Source organism: Lutjanus erythropterus, chromosome 10 (genome assembly GCF_056507025.1).
Source record: "Lutjanus erythropterus isolate fLutEry1 chromosome 10, fLutEry1.hap2, whole genome shotgun sequence".
Taxonomy (NCBI): Eukaryota; Metazoa; Chordata; class Actinopteri; order Lutjaniformes; family Lutjanidae; genus Lutjanus; species Lutjanus erythropterus.
Window position 1 is genome coordinate 25,555,675 of NC_139326.1, and position 17,211 is coordinate 25,572,885.

Here is a 17,211-nt window from a genome sequence, read left to right on the forward strand (position 1 = left end):
GCAATACCAGCATCAATACCGGTATCAATAAAATCCTAACAATACCCATCCCTATTTGTGTATATGTGTGTGTGTGTGTGTAGGATTGAGTCTAGTAGCAATAAAAAAGTGTACTGCATTGTACTGCACTGCATATTCCTCAATGAAAAGCATGCACATACACTGTGATAAGCTGGAGCACACTCTAGTGAAGTGTGTGTGTTTTTATGAGTGTGTCCTGTGTTCTCACCCCCAGGTGGCTGGCTGTACAGCTGTGCCACAGGCCCTGCAGCAGGTACATGTGGGAGCTGGTAGTGGAAGGCCGATTTGATGGTGGGCAGAGGCAGACGGTTCTTAGGAAAACACTTCCTCATGATGAGACTGGAAGTATTGATCAGAGGATCCAGAGTTCGCACCGGGAGACACTCCTAAAAACAAAATCACACAAAAAATATGTGTATGTAGGCAAGACTGTGTGTGATTGTGTGTGTGTGTGTGTGTGTGTGTGTGCAATAAGTATGCGTTACATGCTTTAATTCTGTGTCATGTGTACATAAGTAAGTAAATAAACTTGAATGCCTTTAAAAATCAGAGTTACAAGGTGCTGTACAATACAAACTCTGAAGAAAAATGACAGGTAAAAACAGGAAATAAAAAATAATGGAAAAAAAACAACACAATAGTAAAAAATAGAAAAAAAATTAAAAAAGGGAGCCAACACACATTACAGGGAACAGTACTTAGAGTACCTTGAAATTAAAAGTCTAGCAGCCACATTTTGTACCAATTGAAGCTGAGACACAGACGAGCAAATCAGAGTGGTGAACAGTAAATTGCACTGATGAAGACAGTCATATGTTGGTCTAGATTTTTTAAGGCTAACATTTGCTGCTCTCAAAGGGCCAATGACGAGAACCTCGGTTTTGTCTGAGTTAAGTTGGAGGACATTATCTGTCATCCAGCCCTTGATAGCTGTTAGCCAATCTTGCAAGGTACAGAGTTTACTGGGGTCATTCAGTTTGAAAGAAAAGTATAGCTGCATACTGTCCACATAAGAAATACACTTGAAACAACTATTTAAGTAACCAAGTGGACTATGTACAAGAAGAGTAGAATAGGACCAAGTAATGAATCCTGGGGTACACCACATCCCAGCTGAGCAAATGAGGAGACTTAATGATCAGTGGCCCCAAAAACCTCCAGTCTGACAAATAGGCGACAAACATGTCACATTCTCACTCACAGTGGATGAGTTGTAAAGGATCCTCATGCCATCAGCCTCTATGAATGCTTTCCTGCCGAGCTTGATGTTGGTGATGTTCCTGAGGCAGACAAGCAGCCCTTTGCGAATCAGCATGTGGCGATGTCGTGTGTCATTGCGATGCCAGTCCAGGTACAGAGCTAACAAGACAGGCACATGTCCACCATCCACTGCACGGCGAGCATTAGTTTCTGCACAGGGAAGTGGGCGACGGAGAAGAGACACACTGATAAGAGAAGCATGGCAGATGTAAAAAGGAAAGCAAGGTACAGAGAGGTAAAAACTTGGGGTTGTGCAAACCATGTTGAATGATCATTTACTGTGTTTGCTTCAGTGCAGAAAAGAGAATCAATCAAGAACAAGTGAAGGGTTAATGATGACAAAGGTGAGAGAAGCAGAAGAGAACAATACTGCATGGACACAAAGACTAATAATCATTACACTAAGGAAGAGTCAAAAGTCAATGCTACAGAGTGAATTACTCACTGGATTTGAGCAGAGCCCCCAGTGCATCCAGAGCTACCCTGTTGATTTAGAAACAAAGCAGATGGATTACACGGTCTGCTGAACAAACGTCAATGACAGATGTTAAACTCTGTCTGAAAGAGGTAAAGGAGATGTAGCCTGTGGATGTCACTAGTTTATTAAAACACCACATTCATGTTGGATCATTAACACAGTTAACTTCTTACTTGAGCAGGCTGGTGTTCTTCTTGCTGTATGGTGCGACGATCTTGAACATGAGCTCCACCACTCCATTCTTGCCCAAAGAAACAGCATTTACCACTTTACAAAAACAGACATACAAATGAGAAGACATCAGGAAAAAAAGAGACGGACACCAAATACTACTATTTGCAGGTATTTGTATTTCTTGGTCCTAATCAACTTGAATAGAGAGAGCAGTAACAGTTTGAGAAATGTATTTGAAAGTTTAAAGTGACGTACTGTTGGTTGAGTAAACCCTGAGAACCTGCAGGCAGGGCAGAAGCAGTTTGGTGTTCTGTAGGTTCTGTTTCATTAAGTTGACTGTGACGTTCAGAGCACTGCTCAAACGTGCTTTCACTCCAAACTTTCTGTCTGAACACACAGAGGTTGTAAGGTCAGTGATTATGCAGAGAATAATCATATTTCAGCATTTCTGTTCTTCCTAGTTTTCTGCAGAACACTCAATAACAATACAGTCTTAAAGCTATAGTTGGTCACTTCCATATAACCAAATAAGTTTTTGTCATATCTGGTGAAACTGTCACTATATCCTGACAGTTGTACAGGAGTGAGATCATTTGTTAAAAAACAAACAAACAAACAAAATAAATAAATAAATCAGGTTCAGTTGGCTCCTCCAAGTGCTTTTAATGACATTTGCAAAAATCCACAGTGCCTGAATGCAAACAACCAATCAAAGCCAGCCACTAACCCAAAATGTCAACATTTGACAACCTGAGAATGAGTCTCAGTAAGTTATTTTTATAACAGTTACCATCTATAGCTTTAAGGGAACCCTGTAGAGCATTTGACCAGTAGGAGCACTACAATACAATGCTATTTTGACTCATTGTTTTGTGTGTCTTGTGCATTCACATGGACACACATACAAAGATGTGAGCACACAGTTGTTATGACTCACATGCCAATGGTTTTATGAAGAAAACTGCTAGCAAGGATGCAAACAATGCACAATTTCAAATATGTTTTTAAAAACTTGATTTGCAAATATTATGAGGAAGGAAAGGAAGGAAATGCACTCAACATGTTTGTTCTCAAAACACAATGTGTAGTACTGAATGTTTTTGTTTACACGAAAAATCAACAGGGCACCTTTAACAGCACAAACCAAACTTTAGCTCCCATAAGTGACACAATATATTAATCATATAAAAGAGTTCTAAAAAATTATATAATAAGTTATAAATGAGGGAATCAGAGACAGAAGCTAACTCAATAAGACTGGTTGCTATGTATATACAGTATATTGGTGTACTGTTTGTTTGTGTTAAACTGTGACATTAAACCTAATATACCTTTTGGGCCAACCTTGGCCAGCAGTGAGTGAAGCTGCAGCATGAGTTCCTCACTGGGAGGCAAGTCTTTGCTGGCAGTGATCAAGATCTGGAATAATATCCCTGTTCCTCCTTTAGACACAAATACTCCCACCCTGCGACCTCTGCCTAAGAAGGAAAACAACAAATGAAACAGCATTAGAAGTGATCATAACTTATGATGGGATCAGAGCAACGTGGCTAGAGGAAATAACTGCCTTCAGGTGTGGTAGGCTGCCATGAATATGCACCTGGAATCTGGGAAATCACAAACATTTAAACATTACTAGATTTTTAATCCCAGCTAAATGTACAATGTATTACCACTTTATTTATTTATTCTTAAAGCAGAAACTATTTATTTTGCCACTTTAATGAAATGGCAAATACTTCTCACAGTACCCCGAGATATTTTCTTTCTAAATTAGAAAGGACAGTTAAATTTGCGCTAAGTCATTATCTAACAAAGGAAGCAAATCTCGTTATCAGCTCTCAAAATCAGGGAAAAAAATGCTCATTAGTTTTGAATAAGATGTCAAAGAATGTACTCACCCACAGTCAGCAGCTCACTGAGAATGTACAAAATGTTCAGAGTAGTCTGGACATCCCGTGTGTTCTGCCAAAGAATACACACAGAGCACACTTTTTAAACAATATACAGATATTTACAGTGAATTATGTGCAATTACGTCTTTGTACACTATTTTGCTTAATGTTCTCTGTCCTCACTAGGCTGTTTATTCTCAAGTCAGACAATGGATCAATGTCACTTTTGCAGCAGGCTTCCCCACAGCTGTTCATACTTATGCATGGAGGCAGTGAGTATGTCTCTGCGTACAAGGTTTTAAACATTGAGTTTATTCTGGCAAAGCTCACACAATCGGAGTCTACACGGGTTAGGAAGGAACTTCATCTTGAACTTTGAACTTCATCTGTCCCAATGGGAAATCGATTTTGCAGTATTTAGTGCAACATAGAGAACACACATGGAATAAGACATAACAATAATAAAAATGGGGGATAACGCACTTGTTATACTCAATGAACACCATATTTGTCAAAGAACAACAACTAAAAACAATGATGACTCAGCTGTCATCTGACAATGTAAAATATGTCCAGCATTCATCAATACATCGACAAAAGTTATCCAGTGGCAGCAACATGAAAAACAAATATTATTATACCAATATGACTACCAAGCCAGGATTAGCCAGCTATCTCCTGTTTCCTGCATTAAGGAAGGTAATGGCTGTGGGGATGAACAAGTGCTTATATATGTTTGTCTGAACTATGGGGAATCTGAAGAAGGTGCCAGGGGGTAGGAACTGAAACTCCTGGTGAAGACGATGAGTGCAGTCAGACAGGATGAAACAGGGAAACACACATTTTCAAATAAGTGGAAAATAATAAGACATGATGATGGTTAAATCTATAGAAAACCATTCCATCCATTCAAACAAACATGTAAAAAAAAAATACAAATTAAGCTAAAAAGCTTTTAGTAAAAACTGGAATATCCAGTGAGTGAGCTGACCTCCAGTGAAGCCAGGATGACCTCCATGCCAGTGGATCCTTTGGACATCACCTCTTTTCCACTCTTCTCTGTAAAAACAACATATTAAAAATGTCAATCAAAAATGTGAAGATGTGTTTGTGGAAAAAACAAGAGGTTTCTCACACAAGCAGAGTGAGGTCTGTTTTTCCAAGTACAGCAGGTTGCCCTGTTGGGTTGACCATCAAGTCACAATGTCACAGAGGATTATCTTGGAATGTGAGAAGACAACTGTCCTGCAATATTTGGAGTTGGAAGTATTCTGCTGTATTTCACAATAAGTAGATACTGTATCCTTAATTGTCAAATATTAGCTTCTGCAAACATGAGCTTTACCTCTAAAAACTGTCCTAGTCAACAAAACAAGATATAAGTGGTCTTGCTACAACTCCTACTGCATCTCTTTTTTCTTTCTCCACCTCCCCACCTCTTTAAACTCTACACTTGCCTTGTAATTTAGGAGCTGAGAGATTCCCGACCTCTGTGAAGAGGCCTCAGTGAGCTCTCCTGTCCTTAAACAAATGCAAACTCTACAAACACAATCATAGGACTGAGAGTAGGTAACAGATACTGAAGTATTTTGACCTTTTAAAAAAAAGACTTATAGAAACAAACATTACACTTTAAAAAGGAATTACATAAAATATTACAAATAGGAATGCACAGATTTAACAGCCAAACAAATAGCAAGCACCTGGCAAATATCTGTTCTGTTTCATCACTCATTTAATATTGTGTTGGTTATTTGCATTCGTACAATAGGAACTAGCATAAAACCCAGCTGCTGTTTTGGAGAAGTAGCCACTGGCTGGACACAACCCTGGCATGAAGTAAAAGGGCAACAAATGCAGTGTTTTTTGTTTTGTTTTTTTAAATCATGAAGATGTCTTTGTTTCCCTGGCACAAAGGGTGAATGAAAAACAACATATTTTGTACAACAGCAGATTGTCAGACACTTCTTATGACAGATTGGAGAGTTATCACTTGGTGATGATGGTACACACATGAGGAGTTCATGTCTCTGGCATACACACTGTCTAATTAGGGATGCATCATAGCAGCAGGTGAATATGCAAATGAAACATGTCAAGCATACAGCTTTAATGATTGATGATCTCTCACTATAAAAGGCACGTGAAAGTTAAATTATAGACAGGAAACATAACTGATGTGTGTGTACACACACACACACCCACACATTCCACAAAATCACTTTCCAACTTGTACAGCTGTGTGCACATGTGAGCATGTGAACACACACACACATGCACACACTTTAGTGCCTTGGAGTGCAGTGACCTCTTAAAACATTACTGTCATGCCAGACTTTTTAAAGCTCTTCAAAACAAAATGGTATTTCAACACTAATCCTTAAAAAAGAAAAAAAAACATGAATGGTTACACACAAAGAGTCATAATAAGTATAATAATAAGTCATAATGATTTGCTGCATTTTTAACCATTTACTCCAATGATTTTATTTTGCTTGTAGAAATTTGTGTTCTAAAAAGAATTAATCTTTATGATGCCACTTAAAAGTCAGGCAGATAGACAGCTACTTGCGATATGCACAATCTGCACAATGTTGCCCTTTAATTTAATGCCCATCATTTGTCTTTTCTAGTGATAACAGTTATCAGTCGGCTAAGGCTGACTGCTAAAAGTTCTCAACAAGAACTGCATTGGCTGTAGAAGTCAGAGTGTTATTCCGATTGTCACCTGAGCGAAGTAAAATATTCAAAATATTTTGCCCTTGAATTGCCTTCATGGACTATTATGCTATTGTGAAAATCTATGTCTTGGGGGATTTTCAATGACAGATTACATATACATTACCAGACCTAGTATGCTTTTTAGCATATTTTCATAATTCTGGACCCTACCTGGTGTTTCTGCAGAGACCACAGATTGACAGTATCTCCTGGTGTAGCGGTACTCCATTTTGTAACAAGTTCTCAAAGTTTATCAAAACTTTGGGTAAAAAGAATCCCAGGTTTGCAGCCTGTGGAGTCTGAAAAGTTTACAGTGCAGGTCTGCAGTGAATCTAAAGGCTTAAGAGTCTGAGAGTGTAAAGGCACCTTCTCCGTCCATCTTAGACTAGAACTAAACTGTCAATCCTCCAAATGTGTACCAACACACTGGGCTCAGGGGCAGGGCACTCTGAACCCAGTAATCAGCACCTCCCCTCACAAGCTACCAGAAACTAAACCACCGACTCCCCTATAGAAAACTGACAACTGTTTAGGATACCTCTGCTCACGAGTCCTCTCCTCTTTCTCTTGTCCCCCCCCCCCCCCCCCCCTTTTTTCTACTCAGCCCTGTGAAGAAAAGGAGAGCTGCTGTACTCTAAAAATTGAAAACAGACACAGAGTTTCTGACAGCAAATCAGAAATGGAAAAAGATGCTGCCTGCAATTTATTTTTCCACTAAACCAAACTCAATCTCCTCCAATTTTTATATCGTTTTTGTTTATCTTTTCATCAGATGGATGAGTTTATGGTTACTCCACTACTCCTGGCTTTCGTCTCTCCCTGTCATCCTCGTTCTTTTTCTTGGCATGTCTTGACTGCCTTCTAAGCTCTTAATACTCTGAACATGAGACAAGAGCACAGCAAAGTCCGTCCCATGGTGTATAGTTACTGTGAACAGGGTCATGGACCCCCTACTTTCCCCTTACCCACGTCACACTCATACACGTTTCAAGTTGAGGCTGCAGGCGGGGTGTGACAGACAGCCTAGAAGTAGATGAGAGAGGAACAGCTGATATATCATGATTGACAGGGTCACAGACAGAAGCCTTTCCACTGCACCTATCAGTCATTATGGACCAACTATGAGTTTCCTTTGAAGTCGGCGGAAGTAACAGGGGAAATATCAAGAAAAGTGAGAGGGAATAAGTTCAAAGCAAGTTCAAAAATTTGCCAGCAGGCTCAAAATACAAGGTGATGATACAGCAGAATTCTTCAGTTCACACTGGACCTTCACACAAAGAGCCCACTAAGGCTTGACTCAAGAGATTACAAGTTGTTCTCATTTACACAAAAATCCACACTGAAAATGCCACCAACTGAAACCTGCTAGCTCCAGTCCACAGCAAAGTTAATGTAACAGCTACAAACAGATATGGATTCTGTGGTTTGGCATCCCCATGGGGAAAATGTTCACATCTACGGTCATGTAGCTGGACTCCAACAGTGGCCTGCAATGACACTTCAATAGGGCTGGGTGATATGACTTATAAATAACATCTTGATATTTCTAGACATTTTCTTTAAAATAACGTACCACAAATTGTCGAACAGTCCAAACATATGATGATTTTATAGTAGGGCTGGGCAATTTAAACAAAATCAAATGTCACAATATTTTTAACCAAATACATCTATATTGATATTCCAAAAATACTGCTGGTACTTTAATAAAACATTAACACAATGAGGTTTTTGATAAATAATCTGTGGATATAATGACTAGATGGGTAAAAGCAAATAATAGGAAGAACAGTCTGGTAAGTCCAGAAAATTACATGCCTTTACTGTAGCTGCAGCCTTTAAAACAAGGAAAAGACAATACTTATGACATATCACAGTATAACGAAAAATCTAAAATGATAGCGATACAGTATAGTTTTATCACCCGGCTCTACCGTCTACTCACCCTTTCTTTTAGTCAGGTAGAAAAATCACAAATTGGATCTTGACTAAGACTAAGCAGCAAGTATCAGCTGTCAATACTTGATTTTGTTCAATTAACTGATTGATCTTAAACTGATTAATAGTCTACAAAATGCCCCAATGTAGTAAAAATTCAAATTTCAATTTTAAAACTTGTTTTCCTTGTTTTGTATGATCAACAGTCCAAAATACAAAGATAAGACAATCTACAATGATGTAAAACTGAAAAAAGCAGCAGCTATATAATGATGAAAAATAAAGTAGGTGTGTAAAGATGAATTAATACCTTGAAATGCTCACATCTGAGAAGTTTTAAACAGAATATTTTGACACTTTTGCTTGATAAAGAAGTATCCAGACTGCTGTGCTTTTTGGCCATTTGACAAATCCATTACTTAACTAATTGTTAAAGCAACAGAGCAACAATGTTTGCATCAGATATTTCATTCATCCCATCTCCTCAGAGTGAAAGAGAGGAACCCTGCTAGCAGAAACACACTCATGTTTCAGTTTGTTCTACACAGCGATGCAGCACAATGCCTTCAGATCTTCTTCACTGCTCTCCTTTCAAAACAGTAATCAGAGAAGCAGATCGGGAGACACTGAATCAATCCATCCACACTTTGACTACCAGTGACTGACCCATCTCCATTTACATACACTTCACAGAACACGTTTTTAATGAATAAATAAACTTCAGTAGATGAGCTAAAGCTTTGCATCAAGACATTTTAAAACGGAACTCCAGGATTTTACATATCAAAGTCAGTTTACAGGTATTGGGGAGTACTACTGCATGTGAAAAAAAAGTTGTATTGAGCCTTTTGTGGCTCCAGAGGGAGCTGAGCAAAGTCTGATTAATCTCCTCCAGTGGTCTCACTTCAGTCAATGTTGGTTGGAACTGAAGACCAGGGAAAAAATGTGAAAAATGCTCATCACAATTTCCAAGAGCCCAAAGTGACAACTTGAAATTGTTTTTTTGTCTAACCTGACTGACAGACTTTTCATTTACTATTATAAATGACAAAGACAATTAGAAAATTCTTACATCTATGAAGCTGGAGCAAGCAAAAATTTGCCATTTGTTTGCTTGAAAAATCAACCCATTATCAAAATAGGTGGCAATTAATTTTCTTTTGATTGATTAATCAACTTATTGTTGAAGCTCTACTGAACACTAGAAGTTTGAAAATGAAATAAGCATGTGGAGTTTCAAAAGAAGTGAACTTACCAGACTTGTGTAGCCTGCTTTTCCTTTCTGCTGAGGTTAGCAGCTTGAGGTTGCATTTGCCATTACTAGAGTAACACACCCAAATCTGTGAATTGTTGTTGGTCAAGTCATATTCTGCTGAATTCTGGTACTTTTTACTGTCCACTGTGAGAGTCCAACAACTTCAGTACAATAATCAGTCTTTCTAAATTAACATGTAGACTGCCTGTGCCTATCAGTGTCTGCCCTTAAGGCCAAGCAGGTTAGCCAATATCAACCTGAAACCATCACCGCTCTGACCAGGCACTGTGTGGGGGTGTTATGGTGTGGGTTACATCATATTTATTGGAGATGTGTGGATAGATGTGTGTGTGGAGCAGAGATGTTAGTATGTCCAATCTTCTATTCTAGTGTGTATTGTATTAGTTTGCAAAGTGAGAGCCCAATAAATTTTCAGGGGAGGCTTAGTGAATGGAAACGCATTCCTGCAATACTACATTGCTCACTGCATTATCAAAAGGAGATCATATAGAATAGCCTAAATGTGTGTGATATGGTTAAAGAGTACCACTTATTTAAAAAAAATCCTAGTGACAGCATGCGCTGGTAGTTAATTGATGAAAGAAGGTGAAACAAGTGGTTAGTAAACAAGTTTCAGCTCAAGCTGCATCATTGTACACAGAGTGATGCAACAATGTGACAGACTGTAAACTTTACATATGAAGTCTCTAAATCACAACAAAACTATGATGAAAGCAGAGAAGAGTTATCAAAACGCAGGTGACACGTTGCAGCAGCCTCTTCACCAGAGTGCACTGATGGAGCACACAGGGTAGGTGATGCTTGACCGTTTGCTTGTGTTTGTTTTGCCACTGATGGGCTCAAAAACTTATTAAGTATTATTATTATTATTATTATTATTTTTAAGATTTATTCACCTTTTCTATACAAAACTAGTGTGGCACACTGAACTGTGAAAAAAAACAAAACAAAAAAAAAGCAAAAAAAAACAAAAAAAAAAACAAAAACAAAGAAAAACCCCCAAATCACTGAATATTTGTATTGGATGGCCAAATCTGATTTGATTGAAAAAAATTTTGACCAAAATTGGCTTAACTGTGGACACCTGAGATCATATAAGTAGGAAGGCAGGCACAGGATCAGCACACACCTGGATGGGCCCTTAAGGTTTTTTAATCAGAGCAAGAGAGGCATGCAGGAACCATGATATCTTTGTTCCTTTGTTTGCTTTGTTTTTTGAGAAATAAACCATATGAAACAGAAACTTTGCATGGACAATGGACATCTTGCCTGTATACATTACATGCACATGGTGCTGCAGCAGCCCTTTGATTATAAGTGTGAGTTGATTTTTGACAAATAGGCACTACAGTAACATATCACAGTGCATTAATATTATGCATGTAAGAGGCACTGCCAACAATGCAATTTAAGTCTTCATTAAAGAGGCAAATACCAAGAGGTAGCAGCGCTGCTCATATATCATCCCTTGGTCTGGGTCTGGGTCTATGAGAGTGTGTGTGTGTGTGTGTGTGTGTGTGTGTGTGTGTGTGTGTGTGTGTGTGTGTGTGTGTGTGTGTGTGTGTGTGTGTGTTGCTCTCACCCTGTGTCTGTATGAGATGAAGTATCTTTGCAGTGATCTGTCTTGCTGTTTCGACATCCCTCACCATGGCCTCTCCATTCATCCTCTCCAGCTGGCCCAGGAGCATAACTACCCTGGAGTTACTGGGTACACTGGAAAACACACATTTTTACATTTAGGAAGACTGCATGTAAAAGGATAATTTAATTTAGAAATGCATTCCTGTATAGGCATTTGGAAAAAGAATAAATGAAGAAAGAATATATAAGAATATTCAAGTCCTTCTGGATAGGGCAAATCACTAGCTCATGTAGCATAACAGGACTGTAACTAACAATTATTACAATTATAATTATAACTGTATTGTTTGATTATCGATCAGCTGTCCAGTCTATAAAATGTTTGAAAGTGGCAAAAAATGTTAATCACTGAAGTCCTAAAACCCAAGAATACTTGTTTACAACCTAAAGATATTCAGTTAACAGTCATAGAAGACTTAAGAACCCAGAAAAATATTCACATTTAATGAGCTGAAATCAGACAATTTTGACTTTTTCTTCTTAAAAAATTAGTCAAATGGATCAACCAATTATTAAACCCGTTGGAAACAAATGAATAGTTGACAACCAATTGATGAAGCTGCATTTACAAACACAGTAAGTGGAAGTGTGTTATGATTCCTGCTCTGTGCCTAGGATTATAAGACAAGGATGGATCTGTTTAATCACACAAGTGAGCCAAAGTAGCTAACACTGGGTGACACTAGAGAACAAACATAAAGCAGCCCCTCTTATGCATGAATTCCATTGTATGCCCACAGTGAGTCAAAAACAGAGTAATAATAAACATGAAAAATGTCATTTTCTGTAACATAGTGCAGTGCTTAAAAAAATTACAAATTTGCAATGCATGTTTAAAATACTGAGGCAGTCTCCTAGTGCTTAACTATTTTTGGGACAGTGACCCATCCCCCACTTATAACCTTAACACAGCGGCGCTCAGCTGGAAACACAAGGTTAGAGGTCAGTTGTTGGTACAGCAACGGCAAACATGGGAGAGGGAATCAAAACTCTGATTATACCCAGAGGAGCTGAGTTTCTCGTATGTCCTTATAAAGACAGACACAGACAGAGTGTGTGCTGAAACAGAAAAAGAAAAAAATGAAAAAAAAAATGGAAAGAATGATAAAGTGATGTAAGTATGGACAAAGGAAAACACTGCAGGAGAAGTAAAGCCTAAATAAACACACTGTGGAAGACAGACAGATGAACAGAGATCAACTAGAGAATGAACAAATTATAAAGATGCAAACTTGAAGGACAAATACACTGAAATGTTTTAACCCCAAGCCTGTTTCCGTTGCATTAATGATGAGTGTTGTTATTTTTAGGCATCATGATAAATACATATGGAAGGGTTAAAGCAAGGCCAACTAATTATCTGCTGTGTTGCACAAACACAGATAAACAGCAAAAACAAACAGACAGTTAAAAAGTAAAAATAGCACAAGAGCAGGCTCATATCAGGGACGGTAAAAGTAAGCACTCAGAGAGAATTCACGAAAAGATGATTGTGACAGAGCAGCTTTCACACAAAAACAGATACATACATGTCACAACTTACATGTGTGTTTGTGTATGCAAATTAAATTGCAGTTACCTGCCTTCAAAAAGCAAAGCAACTCACCCTTTCTCTGTGGCCATTTTGGGTTTGTTCATTTTTACCACATCAACATTTCATGTTGTCTGCAAGAGAAAAAAAAAGACCTTGTTGACAAAAAAGGACAAGCATAAACATTATGTACAATTTTAGAAATGAGCAAAATCAACCTTTGCCCCATGTGCCAAAACAGATCTCACTGAACCCCCTCTGTTGTAATCTGAGGCTCCAGTCAGCTTTGCAACTATGTCAAAACCACAGTACAAGAAAAGTAAACTATCCATAACTGTTAGGGTGTTGATCTGATTGTGTGTGTTAGATCTGTAAGAAATTAGTGATCCTTTAAGGGAATATTGGCACTTTTACTGTCTTGTTTTTGTTACCTCCCTGTAAATTGAGTGAACCTATCTAGAGGGGTCATATTAGCTGTACAAGTACAGGACTTCTACCAGATACACAGAATCTCCTGACTGATTTTACACAAAAAAGGGGGCTGCCACTGCCCTACATGCTGCAGATCTCAAATGTCTAGACACAAAAGGGTTGAAGACAAAGTAATTTGAACACAGGTTTGAAAAAAGGAATGCTGATGTTCAGTTGTATTACATCAAATGAAAATGGGCTAAAGCCTACTTCAAAGAAAAAAAAGCTGCATCATTCAGCAAAAATGTCTAGAAAGTGACTACAGCGGAGTGTACTGCATTTCCACAGGTCTCCCAAGTTTAGATTAGGTCAGAGTGAATACAGGAGCATTTATGGGCTGAGGTAAGATGAGTCATTAATAATGTTGCTGTATTATATTATATATTTAAAGCTATCAGTCAATATCACGAGTGCTAGATAAAGTTTGTTCAAAAATATATATTTTCCTCTTACCTGTAGTGCCATTTATCCATCAAGATTGTTTTGGTGCGAGTTGCAGAGTTTTGGAAATATTGACCACAGAGAAGTCTGCCTTCTCTTGAATATAATATGAAACTAGATGACACACACCTTGTGGTGCTAAAAACGCAAAAACAAAAGTAAATTTTGAAAAACTCAACAGCAATGTTTCTGCCCACAAATCACGATCTGGTTACTCATGATAATCAACACACCTTGTTTCATGTAGTAACTGTTTTCTCTCTACTTGACTACACAAACTAACCACATCACCATGCAGAAGGATTTGTGCATTTAACTCATGGATGAACCGTGGAGGATACTATTAATCTTCACATCCTGTGCTGTCACGAGCACAAGCCTCTCATCCATGAGTAGATTATCCTTTTGCATAGTGATACAGCTGGCAAACTGTAAAAAGAAAATAGTTCCTATATACAATGGTCACAGCAAGGTCTGTGGATTATCCTGAGTAACCATGATTTCGGGAAAGAGACATGGCTGTTGAGTTTTTCAAATGTACTTTTTTTTTTGCTGCTTTGACCACAACCCAAATGCCATCTAGTTCCATTATATTCAAGAGAGGGCAGACATCTCTATGGCAAATATCACCAAATCTCAGCAACTCACACCGAAACAATCTAGATGGGTAGCTCTACAGTTAAGACGAAAAATATGTGTCTTTGATTTTAGGGTGAACTGTCCCTTCAAAAATTTAAACCAATAAAACAAACAATGCAATTTAAAGAGAAAGCAACACAACATGCTGAAAATCTTTTTCAGTTAAAACTAAGCTTTTAACTAGGGCTCCAGCTAACATTTATTTTCACTATTGATCAATCTGCCAATTATTTTCCCAATTACTTGATTAGGTGTTTGGTCTATAAAAGAGAATGGTAAAAATGTCGAGTTTCCCAAAGCCCAATATGGCATAATCAAATGTCTTGTTCTGTCCACAACCCAAAAACAGTCAGTTTACCCCCCCCCCCCCCCCCCCCCCAAACACACACACACACAAAATATTAACACAAGGAGATTTTTTGATAAATAATAATCACTGGTTATAATGACTAAGTGGGTAAAAGCAAGTTCAGAAAATTACACTACTTTACTCTAATGAAGCCTGAAATGAAACCACGACAAGACTCAACTTATGCCATATCATATTATGACAATATCCAAAGTCTAAGGTGATATCTTCATATATTGCCCAGCCCCAAAAGAAACCAAAAATTATTCAGATTTAGGAAACTGGAAAAATATTTTTTTCCTTAAAGTACTCAAGTCAAGCATCAAAACAGTTGGCCATTAGTTTCATAGTTGACAGCTAATCATTTAATGTTGGCAGCTCTACATTTAACAGTTCTGGGTATCCTTAACGCCAATGTATTTTTCCCCCAAATTTTGCAGAGTCAGACTGCAAAAGGCCTCCGTCACAACCAGATAAACACACCTGAGAATCTCACTACGGTCACACCTCGGTATGTACAGTATGGGCTGAGGAGGAGCATAGATAGCTATTGATCAGACCATAAAGGGTCTTCTATGTTAAGGATAATCTCTCTGAAGCTTTTTCCAAAGCAACTGTACAGATGACATGTTGAGTAGGCCAGCTTACATGGGACAGATGGTGGCCTGGCCACAATAACCCCATAGGGCTGCCTCCAAAACCCATTCAGAAAACATGAGGAGCTACTGTCATAACTTCATCCTGCGGGGAAATTCGGGTTAGTCACTGTCGGTATGCTACTGTTAGCAATGTAAACAGCTAGGCAAGGCTTATTTACGAGATGCTGAGTTAGATAACCTAACTAGCTCAGGCTAGTGTCCGCTGCACCTGCTGAACTAGTCACTCATTAACGGCCGTCTGTCTGCGGCAGCAGGCTAGCTACCATTGGAATATGCTAACAATAATGCTAAATAAAGAGCACACAGCCGGTGTTAGCTAAAGCAATAGGCCTGCAGAAAACTAACAAAAACGAGGATTTTACGAACCTGGATGGAAAGGAACTGTTATCCCGTTCAGGGAGGACCAATTCCACGATAAGGGGGACTGCTACAGTGTTTGAACGTTGCCTGAAACGCCCTGATGATGTTGTGATGAGACCAGCCCCTAGCTCAACTGTCAGGGACTGCCCGGAAACATCGCGAGAATAAGATTCGTGTGCTTTGGTCGTGTTCAGAGAAGGGAACCCAGACCCGCGAAAGATCTCGCGAGAGTCATTATTTTAACTTACACGTGATATTTTTTGTCTTGTTTTTTAAAGTTCATTTAGTTAATACAGGCAAATAACACACATAGCACACTCAGGACAATGAGCACATTACGGTACATGCCCCCCCGACTCATATACAGACAACTAGGCAAAAGATAAGAGACATTAATAAAAAGAAACGGAAAAGAAGAAGAAGAAAAATAAAGTTTTACAATACAGGTACAATAATTACAACTGAAATATATATGACAAGTAGAGCGTAGGCTGTGTAGAGTTTCACATACTGTAGTCTCACTCTTCACTAGTACAAATCATCTCCTGTTTCATAGTATGTTGATCTACTTCGGTATGGTTTGTAGGTATTATTTTTTCCAAACGAAACTAAACATTTTACCTGTCAGAATAACTGTATCCATTATCTGTGGACGTGGTTTATTCAGAACCCCAATTATAATGTTTAAAAGTGTAAATTTAAAGTGTATGTCAATGTTGGTCCAGATATGTGTGACATGTAGACAATAGGAAAAAACAGAACATACTGATGATTGTTCAAGGCTAAAACATGTTCATTTGTTTTTATTTACTGGCGGCAATTTTGTTGAATATCTTCAACTGAAATGTTTCTTGAGTATAAATCAATTGTTGTTTTGTTAATTGTTCTGAAAATTTGTTTCCAAAGTATTAAAATACTAAATGCACCTTCTCAAAAGGAACATACAGTGTGTGAGAAAGCAGTAATGCCTATGCTCTGTACAAAGAACTTACTGTAAATGACTTAACCTATCTCTGTTTTGGAAAGCTATTTAAGGTGCACAGACTTGCCATCTGAATCACACTTATAATAAGGTGCGTTCGATGAGCCAGGACTGCGCAGAATCGATCACCGGCAATCGCCGCACAGTGCATGCCGGTTTGTGTCCGACTTGCTCTGAGGTCATGCACACGTGGGAAACGATAACCTCACGAGATCGAGGTGGCTGCAGTTCTTAGAGCCAGGCGCCACAGTTGCTCTCCACTGACGGCAAATACCTGGCTGTCACCTGACCGATGACCTGACAGTCTGATTGTTCTGTACATGCTCTGTAAAACACTAATTTTATGTGTAATTGTAATATTTAACGCTGGATATT

General features: G+C 38.5%; 1 protein-coding gene across 5 annotated transcripts in view; it reads right to left on the reverse strand.

Annotated features, from left to right (window-relative positions):
- Positions 1 to 16,016, reverse strand: part of agtpbp1 (ATP/GTP binding carboxypeptidase 1) — a 38,505-nt gene extending 22,489 nt beyond the window's left edge. For 3 of the 5 annotated variants that reach the window (XM_084728777.1, XM_084728775.1, XM_084728779.1), the window contains exons 1-11: positions 15,861 to 16,016; positions 13,011 to 13,069; positions 11,346 to 11,476; positions 4,820 to 4,887; positions 3,835 to 3,898; positions 3,265 to 3,411; positions 2,189 to 2,320; positions 1,933 to 2,026; positions 1,727 to 1,764; positions 1,223 to 1,431; positions 230 to 407 (exon numbers count right to left, since the gene is read on the reverse strand). In XM_084728777.1, coding sequence (XP_084584903.1) covers positions 230 to 407; positions 1,223 to 1,431; positions 1,727 to 1,764; positions 1,933 to 2,026; positions 2,189 to 2,320; positions 3,265 to 3,411; positions 3,835 to 3,898; positions 4,820 to 4,887; positions 11,346 to 11,476; positions 13,011 to 13,042 — 1,093 coding nt within the window. In that variant the 5' untranslated portion in view covers positions 13,043 to 13,069; positions 15,861 to 16,016. Of the gene's footprint in view, positions 1 to 229; positions 408 to 1,222; positions 1,432 to 1,726; positions 1,765 to 1,932; positions 2,027 to 2,188; positions 2,321 to 3,264; positions 3,412 to 3,834; positions 3,899 to 4,819; positions 4,888 to 11,345; positions 11,477 to 12,306; positions 12,954 to 13,010; positions 13,070 to 15,483; positions 15,506 to 15,860 lie in introns of those variants that run through there. The other 2 variants (XM_084728776.1, XM_084728778.1) reach the window with 2 other exon arrangements.
- Between the last annotated feature and the right edge of the window lie 1,195 nt (positions 16,017 to 17,211).